Raw genomic sequence first — 23,329 nt, 5'->3', positions numbered from 1 at the left:
CAAGAGGACTGCTTGCTGGGGCTTAACAAAATGCCCAACTCACTTTCCCCGAAACTCTACCCACCTCCCAGGTGCCTGCACACACACACACACACACACACACACACACACACACACACACACACACACACACACACACACACACACACACACACACACACACACACACACACACACACACACACACACACACACACACACACACACACACACACACACACACACACACACACACACACACACACACACAGGGGAATTCAAGCTTACATCTTTCCCTTCAGTATGATCTGGTAAAACCTTACCCAATACAATCGACTCAGTAATTTTAATCTGCCACAACCCTCTCCCTCCACCTGGTCAGCTGATAATCCTTCCCCTGAATATTCTTCTGGGGGCCAGCCACAGAAGGCCATTCTTGGGCAAGACCTTGGACCTCTAGAAGGCTCTTGTTGAGTTGGCTATTTGTTCCCTGTGAGAAAGAATCGGTTGTCTGTGTCAGTTTATCAGCTGAGCAGAGGGCTGGACCCCGAGGTAGCTGGACAGGGGACTGGTCAGCACTGACGGCAGGTGGGCTTGAAGAAAGATGTGGAAGAGACACTGCATAGAGGAGCTGGAGGAGCCAGCCTCAGTGGGGCGCCCTGGTATGTTTGGGTGGGACTCAGACATGGCTGGAGGAGGGAATGCTCTGGACTAGGAGATGGAAAGCCCGGTCATGTGCTTCCTGTGTGACTGTGGGCTGCTTGCTTGGCCTCTCTGGGCTTCATATTCCTCTTCTCACACCGAGCTGAGGGGAAGTAATCAGACGACCTTTGGGCAAGGCCTTAGTAAACCGTGAAGGGCTCACTGATCTGCAGATGAGTGAGAGGTCCAGAGGGGCAGGCAGAATGGGAGAGGACCCTGTTTGCCTCTGCCTTGGGCCCCTCTGGCGGCCAGCGGCAGCAGCAGACACTGGGCGGAAGGCGGGCAGGAGGGACTCAGGCTGAGCCTCTCCATTCCACCCCAGGAAGGGTCACCCTATCCAACGTGTCCGAGAGGAAGGACAACATGCGTCTCGGCCTGAGCCTGGCCACCAACCCCAAGGACAACAGCTTCCTGGTAAGAGCCACCCACTGGCCCTCTTTCTAATCCCCAGCCCTTCCTGCCCCCACATGCCCTCTGCTTGGAGCCGCAAGGGACATGGGGTGGCTGAAAATGCCTGCCCACCAGACTACCGGTCCCTGCGCGCCCCAGGAGCAGCCCCTCCTCCAGCTTCCTGCCTGTGCCATTCTGCCTACTGCACCCTAAACTTTTTCAAGGGACAATTCAGACAAGAAAAAGGATTGAGCCTTTTGTGTACATTCCCTTTGGAGGTGGGGTGGGGGGGGGGAGCATGGAGCAGACAGCCTAAAAAGGAACAGGGATAAAGATGATTAACAGTCCAATAGGATTGGGGGGGCTATCTTGTTCTTTGGGGAGCCCAATGTCCAAGGCAGAGGCCGAATCTCTGCTCCAGAATTGATGAAAGAGTTAGAACACACCACATACCTTGAGAAGACTTGGAGTGGAAGTCTTAAATGAGTGAATACAGAGTTTCTACAACAGAGGAAAGGATAAAGAGGGGCAGGCCACCTGAACGGCATGGGGAATCAGACGAGAAGATTTCCTGGAGAATGGTTCTGTTTTGCTTTTAAAGAAGAAACTAGTCTTAGCAAGGAAGAAAAAGGAAGGAATACTTGGGCTGAGGTGGTAGAGATGTTCATTCATTTAGACTATTTTTTGAGTTCTTACAATGCCAGTGCTGGGCACTGGGGATTCAGCAGTCTGCAGAGCTCCCTGCTCTCCTGAAGCTTCCATTCTGTTTGGGGGCATTATGATAACAAATGCATAATAGGAACATGCTGTTGGGACAGAAAGTCAGCAGCGCTAAGTGCTGGGAGTTCTCTGCACTCGCCCAGGCAAGCAGATGGAAGCTTTGCTCACAGTGGGCGGGTGCAGGTGGCCTGATTGATTGACACTGCCCACCCCTTGCCACCACGTTCAAGTAAACTACTATGAATGTGGGTGATGCTGGGACTGATGGTTCCTAGAAACAGCTGCAAGAGAAGATTTCAGAGAAAAATTACCCAGAAAAGCCCAATAAAATGCGCCACTCGTTTTAAGATAGGAAAGCTGGTATCACTCTCTGCTCTCACCCATCAGTCCATTTCTGTTGACAAATGAGACATCAGGGCAGTGAGATGACTGGGACACTCAGAGATTTGACAGAGCATAGTGGCTCTACCAGGGAAAGTCCCGAGGCGCCTCAGTAAATGGTCAGCGCACAGCCCTCATCATCCCCAACCAAGGGCAACAGGAGCCCTGGTCCTGTCCACACATACTTGTCAGGGGCTTTGGTCTGACACCCTTCTCCATCTGATGCTCCTTGTCAAACCCGATCAACTTGATTTCACTGACTTTACAAGGTGCAATGAAGGTCCAAGAAGAAGGTGTGACACAACCCCTGGGGCCTCTGAGGAGAGGTTAAGACCCTGCTTTGTAAATACCAACCTTTGTTAACTCATTCACTCATCCATTCATCCATTTACTCATCAGTCCATCCCCCAACCAAATGTCCTTCCCTCTATTCATCTATCCATCCATCCATTCATTCAGCCACCCATCTGTCTGCTTATCAGTCTACCCCCTCATCCTCCCATCTAATCATCCATCCCTTCCCACATCCATCAACCATCCATCCATGCACCCATCCATCCATCCTCCATTCATTTATCCATCATCTATCCATCCATCCATCATTCTTCCATCCCTCCAGCCATTATCCATCACCTGCTGCTGCCATTGCAGCTGCTAAGTCACTTCAGTCATGTCCGACTTTGTGCTACCCCATAGACGGCAGCCCACCAGGCTCCCCCGTCCCTGGGATTCTTCAGGCAAGAACACTGGAGTGGGTTGCCATTTCCTTCTCCAATGCATGAAAGTGAAAAGTGAAAGTGAAGTCATTCAGTCGTGTCCAACACATAGCGACCCCATGGATTGCAGCCTACCAGGCACCTCTATCCATGGGATTGTCCAGGCAAGAGTACTGGAGTGGGTTGCCATCGCCTTCTCCTATCCATCACCTACTCTCCCATTATTCATTCTCACCCACTTCCAGAAATAACTTGCAGAAGCTTCAACAAAAGACACAGATAAAACAAAACCTTTAAAATCTGAGTTAGAAAAGAAACCTAATTAAATAAAGGGATTGGAAGTAGAATAATTGTTCTTCCAAACCAAAAGAAATAACAGCATAATATTTAGTCTTGAGTTCTCCAGCAGCAGGACAAAAATGAAGACAGAAGTTGGGCTTTCGTTTTCAATGACTCTGAGAGGGACTCATCATCCAGTCTTTAAACGAGGGGCTGACATCAATGTTTCGGTAGCAAACTTCATAGAAAGGGCAGAAACACACTTTTTCCTTTCCCTAGTAAGAAAGAGCCATGGGCATGTTGTTGGGACCCTGTCCTGGAAGTTTGCCCGGTAATGACCTTCAGGTGACCTCTTCAGGAAGACCTTTGAAGGGTCCCCTCCCATGGATGACAAGGTTTTCCTGCCTCCTGTGTGGTGGGAGGGGTAGACAGGCAGGGGAAGGAGAGTCACAACCCTGATGATGGGGTGGAGAAGGAGACCTTTGAAAATAAAGCAAAGGTGAATTCTAAGATTAGTCTCCCTTCCACCTAAAATCAAGGGAACTGGTACATGTCACAGCAAGAGAGTTCAGTTAGACTTGGAGATGACCCTCTAAATCCTAAGGATAGCGTCCTGTGTCTTGGATGGTGGGGCTGGGCCAAAGACTATTGGGCCCAGACCCTCCCTGAGGCTCCCCACTGACCGGGGTCCGTACTGTGCTCCATAGGCCTGCAGCCCGCTCTGGTCGCATGAGTGTGGGAGTTCCTACTACACCACAGGGATGTGTTCACGAGTCAACTCCAACTTCAGGTTCTCCAAGACCGTGGCCCCAGCTCTCCAAAGTAAGTGGCTTCCAATCTATAGACTCAGGCTAAGCAACTGGCAGTCCCTGCGAGGCCCCGGGCTCTGACCACCCCATCCCGTGTCTACAAAGCAGAGCTTGGACTCTAGCCCCGCCCGGCTCTGGCTCTCTGGGTAACCTCTGGGGTCACAATCCTGGCCCACCCTCCCCTACAGAGTGATGGCGGGGGGTTTAAGGTTATGAAGACCATCCTGGCAGCCAGAGAGGCTCAATGCAAACCTGAGTGAGGAGGAGATGGCCAGGTTGCCATGAACAGCAGGCAGGCTGCTGACTGCACAAATCTGGGGACGTGGCTCACTTAGACTACAGTGTGAATGGTGCCCTCTGATGTTACGCAGTGCAGTGCCCTGGAGGTGCAGGGTCAAGGAGAACAGAAGTATTCCTTGTCCCATCTAATAGTCCCATCTAATCTGTGTTCCTGGACGTGAGGAAGCGCTGCCCAGCTTTCCTGGGGCCTCAGGGAACACAAACCTCCCACTCTCTCCCCACCTGCCAGGAAAGTCTGGGATGTCAAGTGCAGACCTTGCCTCTGGCGTGGCTCTGAGCCTCACTATTTCCTGTGGGCTAAATACCATTGCCCAAGCAGCTGCTGCCTGCTTTATTGAGGGTGGGGGATCAGTTCCTCTGGCTAAAGGCAGCCTCCCTCCGAACAACAGCGCCCAGTCAGAGACAGAAGGTGGTGCATGGAGGAGGGAGGAGGAAGGGTCAGTCCCACGGGGTCTGGGAAGTGGTCCTCTTAGGGGTGATGAGGGGCTTCAATTCTGTTCTCACACGTCAGCGGGAGAGCACGCACATGTGTACACGCACCTGGGGTCTCATCCTAGATCTGCCAACTTAGATCCTCCGTGGTGTTGACAGGGGTGGTGGAGGCAAGGGGTAATGTCCTGGGATCTGATCTGCTTGGCGCTTGGTCAGTGGGGTGAGGAGGAGGTTCTGGGAGGCCCAGGTGCGTGTACACACGTGTGTGCATTTGTGTTCAGAAGTGTGTGCAGTCATGTTTAAAAACCGCAGACCTAAAGCAAGGCTCTTCCCAAGGTGTCTTGAAAAAATTTTTGAAATCTTAAGAAAGAGATCAGTACTAATAAATGCATTCTAATAATAAAACTGGCTTTAAAAGAAACCTGGTCCCTACCAGTAGATTAGAACCCCCCTGCCCCGAATCAAGGCATTTCTGTCTCGCGTCCTCGCGGCTGCCGGCACCACACCGCACTCCAGCACATGCTGGATCCAGAGGTGTGGGGCTGCAGTATACTCGAGAAGGACAAAATTACCGGGCACCATCAGCCTGGAGGCGTAGGACCATCACATGCAGACGAGACGAGAGCCATCCACACAGCTTCTCCTAAAGCAGAGGCGACCCTGAGCATCCGAGCCACCCAGAGCCTCTAAAGTGCTCTCCCAAACACAGAGCCTGAGGCAGGCACCTGGGCTCAAACCCACCACCTGGGCCTTCTGGTGAGCACTGCTGTCAACACGCTGCACCTGCACGATTCAGGAGTTACTGGAGTGGCTGACTCACAGAGCGGCCCCCGCCTCCCATCCCCCGCTATATTGCTATAAAGTTGATTTATTTGAAAATAGTGTGAAAATCCTCCAGTGAAAATAAGCAGGTGCTCAGTATTTCAATGTGGTATAGTTTAGTATATATCATATCAGATTCATGATATCTTATTTCAGAGTTACCCCAGCTGTGTCACAAACAGAAATCAATTCCTTAGATGTTAAAAGACTCCTTTTCCATTTGTTATGGTACCAAGGCTTCATTATTCATTCTGTTGCCATTATTCATTTTAATTTGGTATTCATATTACAAGAATATAGAGAAACTTTCAGACTCAAAGCAGAGATCAAGGCACAAGAGCTTGACCTGATGATGTCATTACTATGTTAACAAACTGGTTTGGTTAAAAAAATAACATGAGGATCAGCTAAGATTCTTGAGTTCAGCCTGTGAAGCATCACCTTGTTAATTCCTCGTAGCAATCCTCTACTATCATTGTGCCTCTTTCACAGAAGTGAAAACCGATGCCAAGTTGTTAAGTAACTTGCCCAAGGTCAAAGCCAGAGGTCAAACAGTCTGATGCCAGATTCCACATTTCTAGTCATTACACCATGCCTCCCTCCTAAGAAGTGAAGCCCATTCATTCGAGCTGAAAGTGGTAAATGCCAGCCTACGCATTACTGTAAAATACACAATAATGAACTACAGATTTGGGCAGTGTTGGCTGTCTCCCAAACAAGGAACCGATGGTGGTCAGTTCCTGATGAGGGGCAGAGACATTCTGGCTTAATTGATGCTGTGTTTAGAAAGCCAGCTCAGAGCCATGGAGCAGCATCAGGAATTCCTGGGCTCCTCTCTCACGTGGCCCAAATAAATGTTCAGCCTGAAGACGGTTCCCAGACCAGGCTTCCTTGGACAATCATTCAGGGAACCAGAGATTTTCAGACACTGGCTCCTGGGGTAGCTGTGACCGTGTCCTCCCTCCCCAGGGTGCCAGACTTACATGGACATCGTCATTGTCCTGGACGGTTCCAACAGCATCTACCCCTGGGTGGAGGTTCAGCACTTCCTCATCAACATCCTGAAGAAGTTTTACATTGGCCCCGGGCAAATCCAGGTGAGCATGGCTGGGACTCTCTCCTCCTCCAAACAGGGCCCCCCAAATCCATGGCAGATGCTGCCCTGAGGTGTGGGGGAGTGTCTTTGCATGCACTAGAAAGATGTGGGTGAAAGGGCCAGCAACAGGGCCCTGCAGCCCAAGACAGCCATCTCCACTGGGCACATTGAGGGACAATTTGGGAAAAGCCTCATTGGGTGGATCAACCACTGTCCTCTGGGATGGACACCATCTATTAACAAAAACTTTGATCAACCAGAGAGGGAGAAGGCAGCAGAATCCCGCTGGGTGAGGCAGGGGGAGAATTAGACTCTTTGATCTTGGAGCAGAGACTGGGGAAGTAGTCGTAGCTGCCAGCACATATTTGAAATGCTGCCTAGCCAGTGAGGGGGGAGGTTTATTCCGTATTGTTTTGGCAGGCCAAATGAGGACCAGTGAATAGAAATGACAAGGTGACAGATTTCAAGTCATCTAAGAAAGTATTTATTTAATAATTTTTTGTATTTATTTTTGGCTGTGCTGGGTCTTCATTGCCATGCAGGTTTTTCTCTAGCTGCAGCAAGTGGGGGCTACTCTAGGGGCAGTACATGGGTTTAGTAGTCATCGTGATCAGGCTTAGTTGCTCTGGGGCATGTGGATCTTCCCAGAGCAGGGATCGAACCCGTGTCTTCTGCATTGACAGGCAGACTCTCTACAACTGGGCCATTAGGAAAGCCCTAAGAAGCTGTTTTGTAGCAATGAAAGCTGGTAAAAAGGGAGTGGGCTTTCTCGTGAAGTGATGAGTTCCCCACCCCTGGGAAACTGTTTTAGGGTATGCCAGGTGAAAATTCAACGTTCGGAAATGCACTCTTACCAAATAGACTCTGTGGGCCCATCCAACAATAGTATTTGTTCAGTCTAGTCCTACTACAGGTAGGTTTTGTTTATTCTTTTAAGATTTTGTTTCTTTTAAGGCTATTAATATTTGAGGCTAATTAATATTTCAGACTTCTCTTCCAAAATGTAAAGAATCTTAGTTCCAGATTTTGGTGAACAATGCCATAGCTCATCCTCCCACAGTGTTCTTAAGATTTTAGATTTCAATTCTGTGCTCAACTTCTGTCTTTTTAAGTAAGAAACTTAATCTGCTGGATCTTTTAGATCAGTCTCCTCTTTCGATAGGCATCTCCCACTTGTCTCACCAAGCCAGCCATTAATTCCCAGGACCTGGCAGAACCTGCTTCCCTTTGGCTTAATCCATCTCCCTTTGGAAGGTCCCCAGGCCTCCTCACTCCTGACCAGTCCCAGAGAGATGACTCCAGGAGGCCTCATCCCCAAAGGGCGAGCCTTCAGGGGTCAAGACATTCTGTCGCCCTCTCCTTTAACTCGTAGGTTGGAGTTGTGCAGTATGGAGAAGACGTGGTACACGAATTTCACCTCAACGACTACAGGTCTGTAAAGGACGTGGTGGAAGCTGCCAGCCACATTGAGCAGAGAGGAGGAACAGAAACCCGGACAGCATTTGGAATTGAATTTGCTCGGTAAAAAAAATTAATTTTTCTAGATCTCAGATACTGTTCTAGTTATCTATTACTGCCCCGCCATATTTAGTATCTGAAGAGACAGTAATTAACCCCTCAAAGTACTGGGTGTTGGTTGGGCTCAGCCATCAGCTCTCCTTGGGTTCTCTCATGTGGTTGAAGTCTGATGTTAGCTGGGGCTGTTGTCACCTGAAGGTTCAACTGGACTGGTCATCCAGAATGGCACGCTCACATGGCTGGCAGTGGAGGCTGGCCGTGGGCTGGGAGTCCAGCTGAGGCTGGCAGTCTGAGCTTCTGTGCGTGGGCATGTGGCTTGACACTCTCACTTTATGGCAGTCAGCCTTTGAGAGGAAGTTTTCCAAGGGACCCAGGCAAGAACTCCAAGACTGCCTGTGACCTAGCTGCAGAAGCCCCAGAATATAACTTCTGTCATAGTTTTCTTTTGGCTGTGCCACACAGAATGTGAGATCTTAGTTCCTTGACTGAGGATTGAACCCCTGTCTCCTGCAGTGAAAGCATGAAGTCCTAACCTCTGGACTACCAGGGAATTCCCTGCCATAGTCTATGATTGAGCAAGTCCCTAAGGCCAGCTCAGGTTCAAGGAGAAGAGAATTTAATTTCCCTCCTTGATGGAGAAATGGCAAGGTCACATCACAGAAAAGTCTTTGGGGGACAGGGGATATTTTTGCTGCCAACTTCAGAAAATATCTCCTACCACTGAGACCCTATCAAAAGTGTGTGGGCCGCATAAGGACAGAATCTTCTTGTGGGGTATTTTTCATCAGTGGAGTGTGAGTAACAGAGTTAAATCTAACATCTGAGATTATAGAGCCATGAGGCTGGCTTTTTAAATGTAACACAAGAACTCACAGTGACAATCAGTGTTATTTATAGCCATCCAGATAGCTACATGCTTATTCCAGTGACCCTGACATTGCTCAGAACACCATAGTCACCCACACTGGAATCAGTGAATGATTTTAAAGTCAGTTTCCCCAGATTTTTCCAGCTGTAGCCTAAACTCCCAAGATGACTGTGTCCAAGGCATGGAGATTTAAATGTATAAATTTTATACCTACGAATATGAGCTCTGCTGTGTTCATTGAGACCACAGTCCCATTACCTTATAATCCCCCCTTAAGTAGGGTTAGTCAATGTGTTTAGCAGAATTCTGCAATGTGGGAGCTATTTAGTAGTGACATGATTTTGTGTGGTCAAAGAGTAAGTTTCTTCCAACCTCACAACTCTTTATGCTTATACGCTCCACCAGCGTATTTCTGTTTGCTGATAAAACTTGCTCAAGCTTTTTCCCTAAATGAGCATCTCTGTTTGTAAAGATGGCTCTTACTCACCCTCCTGAGAGATGGGCCCTTGCTGCTGTTTTGTCTTCATGGGGGTGAGCCCCTGAGACCCCCGAGTAGGCCCTGTGAAGTGGCCAGTGGAGAACTGAGGAAGCCCACACCCACTGAGCTATCAGCGAGAAGCTGACTGACTCCCGTCGGGGGGGAGCCCACTGTTTCCATCTCATTTCTCAGCCCATCTCCCCCAGGCCAAGTGTAAGTGTGTGACTCACCTAGGGACTTGAACCAGCGTGACTCACAGGCACCGCTGGGGTGTGCAACCTGAACCTCAAGTGAACTTCCAAATCTGTTCTGCCTGGCCAAGTCTGGGGTCCAAATTACAGCTGGCTCCTTCTAAGGGCAAAGGTTTTCTTTCCTCACTCAGCTATTCATAGTGCATTTTTTTCTGTGCACCTACTAAAATAAAAGACCCAGGCCATGGACTTGAGGGTTTATAAAAATGGTAACTCGTGATCCCAGGCTTAATAGGGAAGCTCTGATAAGTGTCAGCCTAACTCAGTGAGGATGAGAGGGAAGGTTCCAAGGGAGGGTCTTGGGAGGACTGCCAGGATTGGGGGACATCTGACCTGTCCTAGGAAGATGCCAGGATTCCAGCAGGGAGAGGTAGAGAAGACATTCTGCCCCAGTAAGAACAGAGGAGAGGGGAAGTCAAGGAACATTTATGTTCAGAGCTTTGCTCCTGAGCACAGTTGGTGTTGGGGGGATAGTAAGCCCGGAAGCCGCAAAGAAGGTTTGGAACTAGATTATGAGAGTGGTACTGTTGTAGCCAAAGCAAGCTTGAGCAGCCAGTGAAGGTTCTTAAGGACAAGAATGTCATCATCAGATGTGCACATGAAGGTGACTCTGGTAGCCACATGTGGCTTTAGGGGAGGCGGCGGGGCAGCGTTGTGATGCCACCTTTGTTCATTCAACACTTTTTATTGAGCATCTACTATATGCCTCACGCAGTTTTAGGTACTCAGGATGAATCAGTGAACAAAATAGATAAATGTCCTGCCTTCGTGAAGCTGAGGGTGAGGTGAACAATAAGCAAAAAAAAAAAAAAAATATATATATATATATATATAGTATGCTAGGAGATACAAGATATGATGGAAAAATTTTCTTGTTGTTTAGTCACTAAGTTATATTCGACCCTCTGCAACACCATCAACTGCAGACCATCAGGCTCTTCTGTCCATGGGTTTATCCCAGCAAGAATACTAGAGTTGGTTGCCATTTTCTTCTCCAGGGTATCTTCCTGACCCAGGGATTGAACCTGTGTCTCCTGGATTGGGATGTGAATTCTTTATCACTGAGCCACTGGCAAGCCTGGGGTGGGGATGGGGGCTGGAAAATACAGCCTGGTAAAGGCAGTCAAGCAGGGTGGAGAAGACAGATATTTAATCAGCATTAACAGGGAAGTCAGGGAAGGTTTCACTGAGAACTAACATTTGAGTGGAGACTTGGAGGCGAGCAAGTTGGCCAGCAGGGTGCTGAGTGGAGGAAGTTCCAAGAGGGAGAAGCTCTGATAAAGGCCCTAAGACAAGAATGTGCCTGGTAGTCCCAGGATCAGGAAAGATTCCAGCAGGAGGAGGGGTCAGAAGGGTCAATGAGGGTCTGTCAGGACCTGAGAGAAATGGGAGCCAGGACAGGATTTGAGCAGAAAGGAGACGTGATACGACCTGCTTTCTCCACCCGGTCACCCTGGCTTCCAGGTTCAAGGAACCTATCATGAGTATAAAGCTCTCAATGCTCTCCAGGAAGTTACAGTCTAATTTACAAAGCAATGAATCCAAGTCTTTACACAGTACAAATTCACAATTTTAAATCCGATGACTCATGCCAGTATTTACACAATTACAGATTCATACAGATATTCACACCATTCCACTCTATGGAAATATAATCCTGAAATGTCCTTGGCTCTATATGTAATAGAACCTGTGTTTCCCCTGCCATATTTTTTTCTCCTGAAGTTTCGTTCCTGGACCTGGCCCTCCAAGAAGGTCTGGGAGCATCTTGAGTCTCCTCTGAGGGGCTCGTAGACTCCCTCCACTGAGTCAGGCTTAAGCCCAAAATATTCTCTATATTCTGTCCTGTCAAGTGTGCCTCAGTCCACACCTCTTACTAAAATTAGAGGGGGTTTTTTAAGCCAGCATATCCAGAATATCATAGAACTTCTCAGAGAGTGGCAGATGGTCCATTTCTCTTAACTGGTAGCTTGAAAATGCTCTGAACTAATTTATTCTAACTTTTGTGAATTCCTCAGCATCTAAATCATGCATGTCAGCTCATCAACTTGCCGTGTAACAAAAGATACCTCTGGTAACCAACACTTTGGAGCCTGGAGGTGGAATTTAACCTGGTATCATGGTGCTTAAATCTATGGGTCGGACCCCTGAGGAATTACTGCAGTGTCTAAGGATAACATTTGGTTTTACTTCCTTATAGGAAAATTCAGAACCTCACAGTCTGAAGGAGAGTTGGCCACACAGGCACCTAAAGCTAGTGATGGTTCAGGAGCCAATTTTTTCTGCTTCATAGATGGGTCACCAGCTGCGAGTCTGTCCACAGCATGCCAGCCCCCAGGCCCCTGGCTGGACTGCCCGGCAAGCAGGTCAAGCACCTGCTCTGGCCACTGAAAACAAAATGAAAAGCAAGAAAGACGAATATTTGTCATAGAATTTGATATTTAATAGTTCCCAAAATAGAATCAAAGTGGTTCTCCTGGGAAAAATCTTTGTCACACTTCATCACACACATTTGCTTGGGTGTTAAATTGCTCTGGGTCATCACCTTTCAGACCTTAGGGAAGTGGTTCTCAAATCCCTGTGTTCATTAGAACTGTTGGAAAATTCCAGTGCCCAGACCGCACTCTGGAGATTCTGATTCCATGAGTCCAGGAAGGGCTTGGCATCATTTTTAATTCCCCAGGTGATTCTAATGTGCGCTGGGGTTTTTGAACCATGAAATTAGGGCCTCTAAAGGTCTCCACCTGACCCTGAACTCCCCTCCGAGAACCACCCCCTCCGTTCTATTTGCCCAAAGCAACATGATCAGGACTTGAGAGGGGTTTTCAAAAATCACTTTTTAAAGACAAGCAGATTTGAATGTTGCTCAGCCATAAAAAGAAACGAAATTGTGCCATTTGCAGAGACGTGGATGAACCTAGAGTCTGTCATACAGAGTGAAGTAAGTCAGAAAGAGAAAAGCAAATACATAGTAATGCACATATGTATATGGAATCTAGAAAAAATGGTATAGATTAACTTATTTGCAAAACAGAAATAGACACACAGACATAGAGAACAAACTCATGGGTAACAAGGGGGAAGTGGGGGTGGGATGGACTAGAAGATTAGGATTGACATATATACACTATTGATACTATGTCTAAAATAGATAACTAATTAGAACCTACTGTACAGCACAAGGGATGCTCTGTGGTGACATAAATGGGTAGGAAACCCAAAAAAGAGGGGATATATGTATGTATATGTATACATGCATGGATATATGTATAGATATGTATACCCAGGGACCAAACCCTGATCTCGTGCATTGCAGGCAGAATTTTTTTTTTTTACCAGTGAAGCCACAAGGGAAGCCCACAGAATGTATACATATAGCTGATTCAATTTGCTATATAGCAGCAACTAACAACATTGTAAAGCAACTATACTCAAATAAAATTTTAAATTTTTTTAAATCAATAAACATAAAGACGAGCAGATTTAAGACCCATCTGAGCAGCCAGCGGACAAGTAGTCTGGGTGTCTCAATCCAGCTTCTTCTTTGGTTTGAGGTTCCAACACCTGTAGTTTTGCTGGGGGGCTTAGCCCCGGCTCCCGTGGCCGTGTCTCTGCAGGAGGTTGGGGGGTTGCCCATCCCCACTTCCCTCTGTGACCCTCCCCTGTGCTCGGGTTCCAGCTCAGAGGCTTTCCAGAAGGGCGGAAGGAAAGGGGCCAAGAAGGTGATGATTGTCATCACAGATGGGGAGTCCCACGACAGTCCGGACCTAGAGAAGGTGATCCAGCAAAGCGAGAGGGACAACGTGACCAGATACGCCGTGGCCGTGAGTCCTGCCCCACCATCCCGCCCCGGCCTACCTTCAGAGGCTTTGCCATCAGCCCCCTGGGGACTCTGTGGGTGGGGGCGTGTTTTCTGGGCAGTGAACTAGCCATCCGGGCCCTCACATGGGCCTGTCCTTGTTACGTATTCACAACAGCTGTGGGCTTTTTCTTCCCTCCATTGCCAGGCAGGCTCTGAAACCTCAGAAACTAGAAAACACCTCCAAGCCTCCCGCCCCCAGCTCCCTAGCTTAGAGCAGGCGCTCCAGCCTGCCCCGGGTGTGGGGGAGATCTGTGCCATGTCCTGTCTGTCGCCCCGGCCCCCCGTTCCCTGGCAGGTCCTGGGCTACTACAACCGCAGGGGCATCAACCCAGAAGCTTTTCTGAACGAAATCAAATACATCGCCAGTGACCCCGACGACAAGCACTTCTTCAACGTCACTGATGAGGCGGCCCTGAAGGACATTGTCGACGCCCTGGGGGACAGGATCTTCAGCTTGGAAGGTGAGCACCGCTTCCTGAGAGGTGCTCGTGCTCCTGGGCTCATGGCAGGCGAAGCCCAAATGAGTGAAATCCAGCCCCACACCTTCAGCACAGGGGGTGCAGGTTGCATCTGTGATTGAGGAGCTAAGTCCTGGCCAAAAAAACCAGAATATAAACAACAGAAGCAATATTGTAACAAATTCAATAAAGACTTTAAAAAATGGTCCACATTAAAAAAAAAAAAAATCTTAAAAAAAAAAATCCAGCCCCACAGGATGGGAGGGTTTAGAAGTTCTCCCTTCCTGGTAAACCCCAGCACTCTCATGCTGGACCTGAGACTCCACGCTTTCCAAACAGCCTTGAAGTCTGGTTTTGCTGATAAGCTCCTCCTTTTACCATGGAGGTAACTGCAGTTCGAAGGGACTAAATGACTTGCCAGAGCTCCCACCACTTGGGAAGGAATTGGGGTTTGAATGAGGGTTGCCAGATATAGCAAATATAAAATACAACATTTGTGGCAGACATACTAAAAAACCATTCACTGTTTGTCTGAAATTCAAACTTAACTGAGCATCCCGTATTTTATCTGGCAGCTCGAGTTGAGCCCAGCTGAGCCCGACTCCACAGCCTGTAACACTTACTCCCCGAGTCCTGCTGCCTCCCACCCCACCATTTTGCAAGGTTCCCTCAGACTGCTCTCTCCTTATGACTCAGACTCCAGTTTTGATTCACGCAGGGCTCCTTTGCACTATGCATTGCTGTAGGGGGGACCTCACTGGGTCAAAAGAAAGAGAAGGCAGTGTGGCATCCCAGAGGCTGAGCAGCTTGCTCTGCATTGGAAATGATAAGCTGCAGACACAGGAAAAGAGAAAAACTAGCCCTCAAAAATGATGATAAAGGAACAGAGAGTATGGACCTGGGTCTGACCCTTACCCTAGAATTAAACATCCAGATCAGTGAATTTATTCTCAAAATGGTCACCTTGTATGATGAGAACATTGGCTGCGTTGACACGTTGGAGCCCCTCTGCAAGGAGGAGCTTTAGACACACATGGGATTCCTTGTGCAAATCTGTGGTGGTGACAACTCTTCCTCCTAAGGGTCGATTTACAATTTGGAAACCATCCAGAGGCATCTGGAACCGAATCTGGTGAATAATAGGAATGAACAAAGTGGGAAATTCCATTTCTTGCCAACAATGTAGATGATTTCTTTCCATGCACTTTTCTGGATCTTTCCCCTATGTTGACACTCTCATAGTATGCGTGCCCTGTAATATAAGGTGTTCCAATCCCTTTTCAGCAGGGTTGCTAATAATAAACCCACATGGCCACCTGGAAGGGGCCTACTGTTGGGGTGGATGAGCTGGACTCAGACCTGGGGCCCTGTCTCACCTCACTGAAAGTGCTTCCAGGTCACAGGTGCTGGGGACTGACCTGCAGACATGTCTGGCACTAAGAAGTCATGCATGCAGCTGACATCTTTCCTTCCCTCTGTTTTAGGCACGAACAAGAACGAAACCTCCTTCGGGCTGGAGATGTCACAGACGGGCTTTTCCTCTCATGTGGTGGAGGTAAGGATGGGTTTAGAGCTGCCCTCCCACCCTCTCACTCTTCTTAGCTCCCTAGGTCATTATTCTGCCATTCCTGGGCTGTCTCTCATCCCCCTTGCTCTCTTTCTTGGGGTCTCTCTGCCTCTCGTCTCTGTGGCTAGAAGAGGGAAGTCAAGATCATCAATAACAATTAGCTGTCTCAAGACCTCTCTGTGCAGGGTGCTGGTGGGGACATGTCCCCCAGGACCAAGGGTCCTGTTGTGTCCACAGAGCCTTGTGCAAAACTAGGCCAGAACGGCAAAACCCCTTGCCTGGGCTCCAACAGTGCCCTGCATGCCCGAAGCAGCCTGAGTCCATGTGGGCAGAAGTCCCAGATGTGCTCCAGAAGGCGGCTCACAGGGGCCTCTCCGCGTGCGGGCTCAGCGTCACATTGCAGAGGTCCCAAGCAGACCCATGGTGTCACCAGCATCGTGCTATGTCTGGGGCATGTGCTTCACCTGGTTCCGATTCTCAAGATGGGGCTGAAACCTCACAGGATTGCCAGAGGGGCATATGCATGCCTGCTCAGTCACCCAGTCGTGTCCTGCAAGGCTCCTCTGTCCATGGAATTTTCCAGGCAAGGATACTGGAGTGGGTTACAATTTCCTACGCTAGTGGGTCTTCCCAACCCAGGGACTGAACCTGCATCTCAAGTCTCCTACATTGTCAGGCGAATTCTTTGCCACTGAGCCACCTGGGAAGCCTGCCAGAGGGGCAGAGCAGTCCATGGCTGTGAGCATGCTTTACTTCTAAAGCTGTTTGGAGGTCTAGCCCTGCCCGAGAGTATGTGTGGGGAGAGCCTGTGTTGCTGGTATCAGCACCCGCCCCTGTGAGCACACTCGGGGCGGATAGGTGCCCTGGCTTTGTGCATGTGCTCTGCCCCGTTGGCCCCACGGGAAGGGACCATGCCTCCCAATTTGCCAGAAAAGACCTATCAGTCCATCCCACTTCTACATCACTTTCATTAACCCTCTGAATTCTCCCCACTCCTCTGTGAGCTGAACATGGCAGGGTTCCTTAGTCCCAGTTTCCAAGTAAAGAAGCCACATCCCAGGAAGGTTGAATGACCTGCTGAGGTGATACGAGTGAGAGAAATATTAGCCTCATGCTTTTCCCCCACACTGAGCAGCTGTTCCATGAGAGTGGGTGGAATCTGAGTGGGGCCTGAGTCAGAGATCCCAGATCGGAGGGGAGGGGTATGGATGCCTAGCACACAGTGGGCAGATGGACGGAAATGCGGCTCATGCTCAGCGTTTCCTGAGCTGCATCTGGACTATCTCGTGCCCATTGAATACAGCAAGATATAAATATTACTGCTCTATATTGACAGTAGTCATGCAATATGTGCCGAGCACTTTAATTTTTTTTTCAGAAAATTTCTGCGCCTCATTCATGCTCAAAAACAGCTCTGCAGAGTCAGCAGATGGTAATGGTTGTCCCATTTTAGGTGGTCACATTAGCAAATCTTTTTAGTGCCTTTTCTGTGCTGGGCCCTGTGCTCTATCCCAGGAGGTACAGAGGCAAGAGCCCTGCCCTCAGGGAGCTCCCAGTCTGAGGGTAAGGGGCTGCATACCAGGAGCGGCAAGGGCATTCATTCACACAGGTCAGGTATCAAGTTCTGTGCTTCGGCTGGACTAGCCCTGGACTCCTGACTCTGGGGGTCAGGCCTAGTTAGAAAATGCAACAAAGAAAATCAATTTCAGTAAATCCAACAAGCATTTGTCAAATGCAACTAAGATATCAAAAGGAAGCAGAATTTATTCTTGCCAAATAGGAATCAGCCTGAAAACAATGCAGAACAGCAATCCTGAACTTAGAGAATAAGATGACAGAAACTACAGACTTCTTCTGAGAACAGGTGTATAACTTCAGCAGGTCACTCATCCATGGAGCCCCTGTAGAGACTCCCCGCTCAATGGGGAACCACATGGACCCATCTAACATTTATCAAAGCAGCATGAGGGACTTCCCTGGTGGTCCAGTGGTTAAGACTCTACACTTCCACTACCGGGGGCACAAGTTTGATCCTTGATCAGGGAATTAAGATCTGCATGGTTTAGCAAAAAACAAAACAAAAACAGTCCTTGCCAAGGCTGTGTGTGATCAGGGTTTTACAGAAGGAAAGGTCCAGGCTAAGGGAAAGGACATTCAGGGGAGGATCAGGGGAGTCTGGGGCTTGGACAGGCCCCTGAGGACAAGGATTTCAGCAGCCATGGGTGGCAGCAGATAAGAGGAGAGAGGAAGTTATACTCACAGAACTGGGGGAAGGCTGAGCACACACGGGTGGCCAGCCGTGATGGCAGGGACAGCAAGAGAGAGAGAATGTCCCATGTCTCCATCTTCCATTCCAAGGTCAGTTTTTGAGCATCTCCCCTTGGGCCTGGCTGTGTGTGAGGCACTGGGATATATAGAGATGAAGGTAACATTTCAACGGACAGCAATTCACAGTCTAGTTGGGGAGAAAGACTCTTAAATGCTAAGTTCAGTCTCCTGCTTCTGATACTGTGATCTGTGTGTGCCCAGCAGTCAGGGACTCTAGAGAGGAGAGAGGTTAAGACAAGCTTCAGGGATTCGGGGAAGTGTAGCTGAACCTTGACAATGGCCCAAGCAGCAGAATGTGTCATCAAGATGAGTTCTTTCAGGATCAATAGCGTTCCCCGGCTGCAAAGGGGAAGCCGGTAGCTCAGGACCTCAGCTTGTTACTGAGGTCAAGGTCATGAGCTGCCTCCTGCAGCTTCCTCCACACGCTCAACTCTTGTTCTCTTCCCCTAACTGGAGAAACCCAGGAGGCATCTCCACACTCTGTAGATAGAGACCCCAGTTCTTCTGTCACCCTGTGTCTTGTTTTGAGACAGACATCTGGAAGCTTTCATCTGATAAGACTTAGAAAAAGACAATGATTACATTTGCATTTGAGACTCTTTAAGACTTTTTAAATAACTTGTTTAAATAAATAAAATCCTTCCAAATCCAAAGGTTTGGTGCAGTGATGGTGGCCTGTCTGGCACTGTGACTGGCCATTGGGTTGCTATTTTAGGGTGCAGAGGCTTTTCAGTGCTAGGCTGGTCATGCCATCATAATTGGCCACAGCCGTCCTGTCCTTGGGAGTCCAACACCCACAGCTCTCAGGATCAATCAGACCTATCTGGGGATTGGGGACAAGAAGGTCCAGCCTCTCAACTTTGCCCAGAACAGGTCCTGAGCCCAAATGAGTACATCTCTTGGGGGAACCTTGGGGATCCATCTCCTCAGGAAACGCTCCCTAGACAGCCTCAGGCAGCTGCTTCCTGCAAATGTGTTGAGTCTTCAATTGCCCTGGGCCTGTTGAGCTCTGTCAGAAGGAAGGATCCTTAGTCCCAAGGGAAGGACCCACAGAATGTTCACAAATGGCAGAGGAAAGGTCAGATCTGATCACCTGGTCTGCTGCCATCTTACCCAGCAAGGAAAGCAGGCTTCAAGTTAGGAAGGGCAAAAGCAATGACAGACAGAAAGGACCAGAGTCCAGATTAGGAGAGGAGACCCCCATATATCCCTGAGCCCCTGGATGAACCAAAACTCCAGGCCACAGGCATTATTACATTCCAGCATGATGGCCAGAAGTCTGAGCTGCTGGGAAAACCAGGGACCCAGAGCACCAGGAAACTCTAGTCCTGATTAGCCAAAAGGAGAAAGAATATTCTGGAAATTACCATCAGCAAAATTAGCTATGGATGCCTGACCAAATTTTAGAATGAATTTGTAAGCCAATGGTTCCATTAGCATTTGGAAATAAATGTGAAGGTTGCTGAGAGCTGGAGTGGCTTCTATTAGTGCTGGCGGCTTGCTGAGGTGATGAACTCCCTGTCAAGCTTGGTAACCAAGAAAAAGCTGCATGAATCTGCCAGAAACCTTGCAGAAGAGATCCACAGCTCTCAGCCTATAATCCCCATGGGCCACAAGGGGAAGATGTGGCGGAAGGAAGAGGACCATAAATAATTGATGCCCGTGGTGATGGCTCTCCTGCATTGCACTCCATAAATCTCCCCAACAACGAAAGTTTACAGAAGGAAGCAGTTTTATTAGGGTGGACCTTATCTACACAAAAGACTTGGCCACTCACCCAAGATGAGAACAGAGTGTTTTTTCTTTGAACTGCACATGATGGTCTAGGAGGACCAGCCTCAGTTACATTTGAAACAGGCTGAGGCAGTGCGGTGTGTGTGTGTGGGGGGGGGTTACCCCCCAGACCTACAGCCCCAGCACCCCCTGCCTCTTCAGCTTGTTCCCTCTTCACCAGCCCTCCTGGGCTCATGGACAGGATAGCTAAGGTTAGAGGTGACTATGTAAGGTTCTCAGCTGCTGAAGCCTTAAAGTTGTCATCTTTCCTAAGGGTTTTGCATTTGAACTCGTTTTGCATATCTTATTTAATCAAAAGTAAAAGAAACTCATCCATAATGATGAAATGAGGGGTTGATACCTAACGGCTGTGAACTCCTTTTGAGCCCCCTTATCCCTAGATGGTGGATTTTTTCCCCTGCCAGCTCTGGGGCAGGCAGCCAAGGCTGCCCCCATGAGGCCAAGGCCTGCTGCCATGCTGTTCTGGATTCTTTGCAGGTTGACCCCTGGTGGCAGGAAACATTTCTGGTTCTTTAAGGTCCCCAGAAGCCCAGCCCCAAGTCCTCAGGCTGTGCCCTGGTGCCTAACGCCCCACTCCTGGCCATTGTTCCAGGACCTCTGAGTAGAAATAACCATCTCTCTGATCTGGAATGAGTAGTCAAGTAAGAGCATGCCCTTTGACTCCCCACCCCCTCCTCACTGCCCCAGCCTACGGCTTTCAGCCCCACGAATGGTGCGGGGCCCCTCTCCACAGAAAGACTGCAGGCCCATTTCTGGGTCTTTCCTGCCCAACCCCATCTCAACCTCCAGGCGCTGATCGCTTCCTCAGGCTCCACTAGGCTTGTTGAAAACATCTTCTACCGAGAGAATCTGAGCAACTAGGTGAAGCATCATCCACCCTCTTAACGATGTATTTGCCTTAGAAGGTGCTCTTGGGGACAGAGTCCTGACCTCCCTACGACCACTCTGGTGATGCACACGAGGTGAGGAAGCCCTAGGGGAGCCTGAGGGAGGAGCCCAGCACTCCGTGCCCCCTAGGTGGTCTCGCTGTGAACAGAACCACCACGGGCCACCTCCATTGGCCCCCAAGCCCTGCCTCTCCAACATCAAGAACTGTTATCAGCCGGTGTTCTCATTCCATTACTACCAGGCCAGAGGAAAGCTCTGTCTGGCTGTGTGGCCTCAGACAAATCGTTTTGCCTCTCTGAACTTCAACCTTTGAGCAGATGTCTGAAAACCATGTGTGGAATTGAATCTTGAGGCTTGGAACTAGAAGTGTGCATTTTGAGATTTCCTAATAAACCAAGGAGGGCTTCTCAGGTGGCTCAGTGGTAAAGAATCCTCCTGCCAAAGCAGGAGACTTAGGTTCGATCTCTGGGTCTGGAAAATCCCCTGGAGAAGGAAATGGAAACACACTCCAATATTCTTGCCTGGGAAATTCCATGGACAGAAGATCCTGGTGAGCAATAGTCACAAAAGAGTCACAAAAGAGTCAGGCACATCTTAGTGACTAACCAACCAATAAGTCAAGGAAGTTTTTCTTAAAATCCTTTCCTAACTCTGCCAGGTACCCACCCACCCCCTCATGAGGTCACCCCCTCCTGGGGGCCCTCAAAATAGGCTGTCCTGACCTCTATCAGATCACTCCTCACAGACTCATCTGTAGGTCCAACTTGACTGTGAGTTCTGAGGACCCCTGCCTCCCTGGAAGTACTTTAAGGCTGAATTAATGAATGAGAGGAACTAACATATATGCAGTCCTTATTGGCTGCCAAGCACCCTGCTAAGGATTCAAAATGCTAGTTCTCACAACTATTTACAGAACTAGAATAGTCTCAGAACTATTTACAGCTGAGGACCCTTAGGCTAGCCGAGAAAGAGGAACGTTCCCAAGGTCACACAGCTGGAGGCTTTGGAGCTAGAAGTGGAGCTCGGATGTCTGACACCATAGATCACAGTCTAATCCCGGGCCTGGGATTACTCAGCCTACTGACCATCTGGGCTAGGCACTACTTTGCCATGAGGCTATCCTGTGCATCGGAGGTAGTCACCAGCATCCCTGGTCTCTACTCACCATAGCAACCGCAACAGCACCCTGGGCTGTAACTACCAAAGCTGACTTCAGGCATTACTAAATATTGCCTGGGGGCTAAGCCACGCCCAGTTGGGAACCACTGTCCTAGACTATGCGGCTTCCCGTGCTGGGCATGTGGCCCGACCCTGGCTGGGGACAGGGTCGAGCAGGAACACCGAGTTTGGGGAGATCTGGTCACAGATCAGCTGAGGGAGCACTCAGCTGAGGTAGGAAGGTAATTCTGCTGCAGGACCAGTCAGAGGACAGCTGAGAGCTGAGCTGGCAGGCTCTGATGGTGAGGACTCAGGCAAATACAGGTACAGGTCCTCCTCCAGGAAGGCACACACTTGGCCTTAGATCTTCTGGGGGCTACCAAGCCCGTGTCCTCATTTCTGCACAGAGTGTCAGAAAGGTCAGCTGCCACCCAGGCGCACCCTGATCTGGTGGAAGCCCCGGAAACCTCACGGGGAAGGAGGCCGTAAGTCAGGGAGCCAGTGCCAGACGTGGATCGTGGAACACAGAGCTTCCCCACCACGCCCTTCTGTTTGTTTCCCAGCTGGGCTGGGATGCCTGGCTTCTTCTATCAAAGCTTTGGCCCTTTCTGCAGCCCCATGCTTCCAGATTTTTTCCAAACTCAAAAGGTCTGGGTTTTCCCAGCTGGCAAAAGATGGTGACCACCTGAGGTTTGCCTTGGTGGCCTGGGCTTGCCGCCTCAGCCAGCCCACTCCTCACAGGGCACCCTGCCGCGCAGGGCTCCAGGAGACCCTGCTCAGGAAAGGGCCTCCCACGGGGACCACAAGCCCGCCTGCAGCCACTGCCGAGGTGGACTGGCATCAGGTGAGGGCCCAGAAGCCCTCAGCACGCCCGGCGCTGCCAAATGCAGACATTCCGATGGAACCGCCAAGCCCCACGTGTGGTGAGTCAGCGTCAGGTCTCCCCCAGCTGAATCCCAGGCACCCAGTTAAGCCAGGCCTTCTCAGTACATCACAGAGGTTTCCAGTCATCTGCAAAGCCAAACATCTATCTTCAAAGGCCTCCGCAGGAAGCAGACTGGCCTGCTGTCATATTGAAAGCAGAATCTAGGGGCTTCTGGGGAAGCCAGTGAGCATTTTTTCCCTCTGACCAACCCCATCCCAGCCCTGCCACTGACTTGCTGCGTGACCTCAGGCAACCCTTTCCCTCTCTGAATCTTGGGTGCTCGTTAGTCTAGTGCAGATAGTGACTGTCCTGCTGGTCTCCCACAAATGATGAGAAAGGATCTTGCAAAGAACGGAGCACACCCCAAGAGCAAGGAATGTTGGCAGGAGTCTCTGAGGCCCTGGCCGGGATCCTGGCCCCGATGGATTGTCAGACTCTCCCAGGCTGAAGCGCCCAGAGTAGGAGAGAGAAAGCTAATGAGAAAACGCGACATTAAACCAAACACATCAGACTCACCCAAGAGCGGCTTATTTATAGCTGTAAAAACATCCTGTCGGAACAGTCAGTTCAACCTCTAAAATATTAGGATTTTAATCCTTATATATGAT

General features: G+C 49.5%; 1 protein-coding gene across 1 annotated transcript in view; it reads left to right on the top strand.

Moving 5' to 3' along the window:
• Positions 1-23,329, top strand: part of ITGA11 (integrin subunit alpha 11) — a 129,975-nt gene that overhangs the window by 67,285 nt on the left and 39,361 nt on the right. Inside the window, exons 4-10 of the mRNA XM_065940826.1 lie at positions 1,004-1,095; positions 3,875-3,989; positions 6,500-6,627; positions 7,999-8,147; positions 13,421-13,565; positions 13,899-14,064; positions 15,546-15,616. Of these exons, the coding sequence (XP_065796898.1) occupies positions 1,004-1,095; positions 3,875-3,989; positions 6,500-6,627; positions 7,999-8,147; positions 13,421-13,565; positions 13,899-14,064; positions 15,546-15,616 (866 nt within the window). The remainder of the gene's footprint in view (positions 1-1,003; positions 1,096-3,874; positions 3,990-6,499; positions 6,628-7,998; positions 8,148-13,420; positions 13,566-13,898; positions 14,065-15,545; positions 15,617-23,329) is intronic.

The sequence above is a fragment of the Muntiacus reevesi genome, chromosome 7 (assembly GCF_963930625.1).
Source record: "Muntiacus reevesi chromosome 7, mMunRee1.1, whole genome shotgun sequence".
NCBI lineage: Eukaryota > Metazoa > Chordata > Mammalia > Artiodactyla > Cervidae > Muntiacus > Muntiacus reevesi.
The sequence above is the reverse complement of the archived record's forward strand: the minus strand, read 5'-3'. Positions and strand labels throughout refer to the sequence as shown.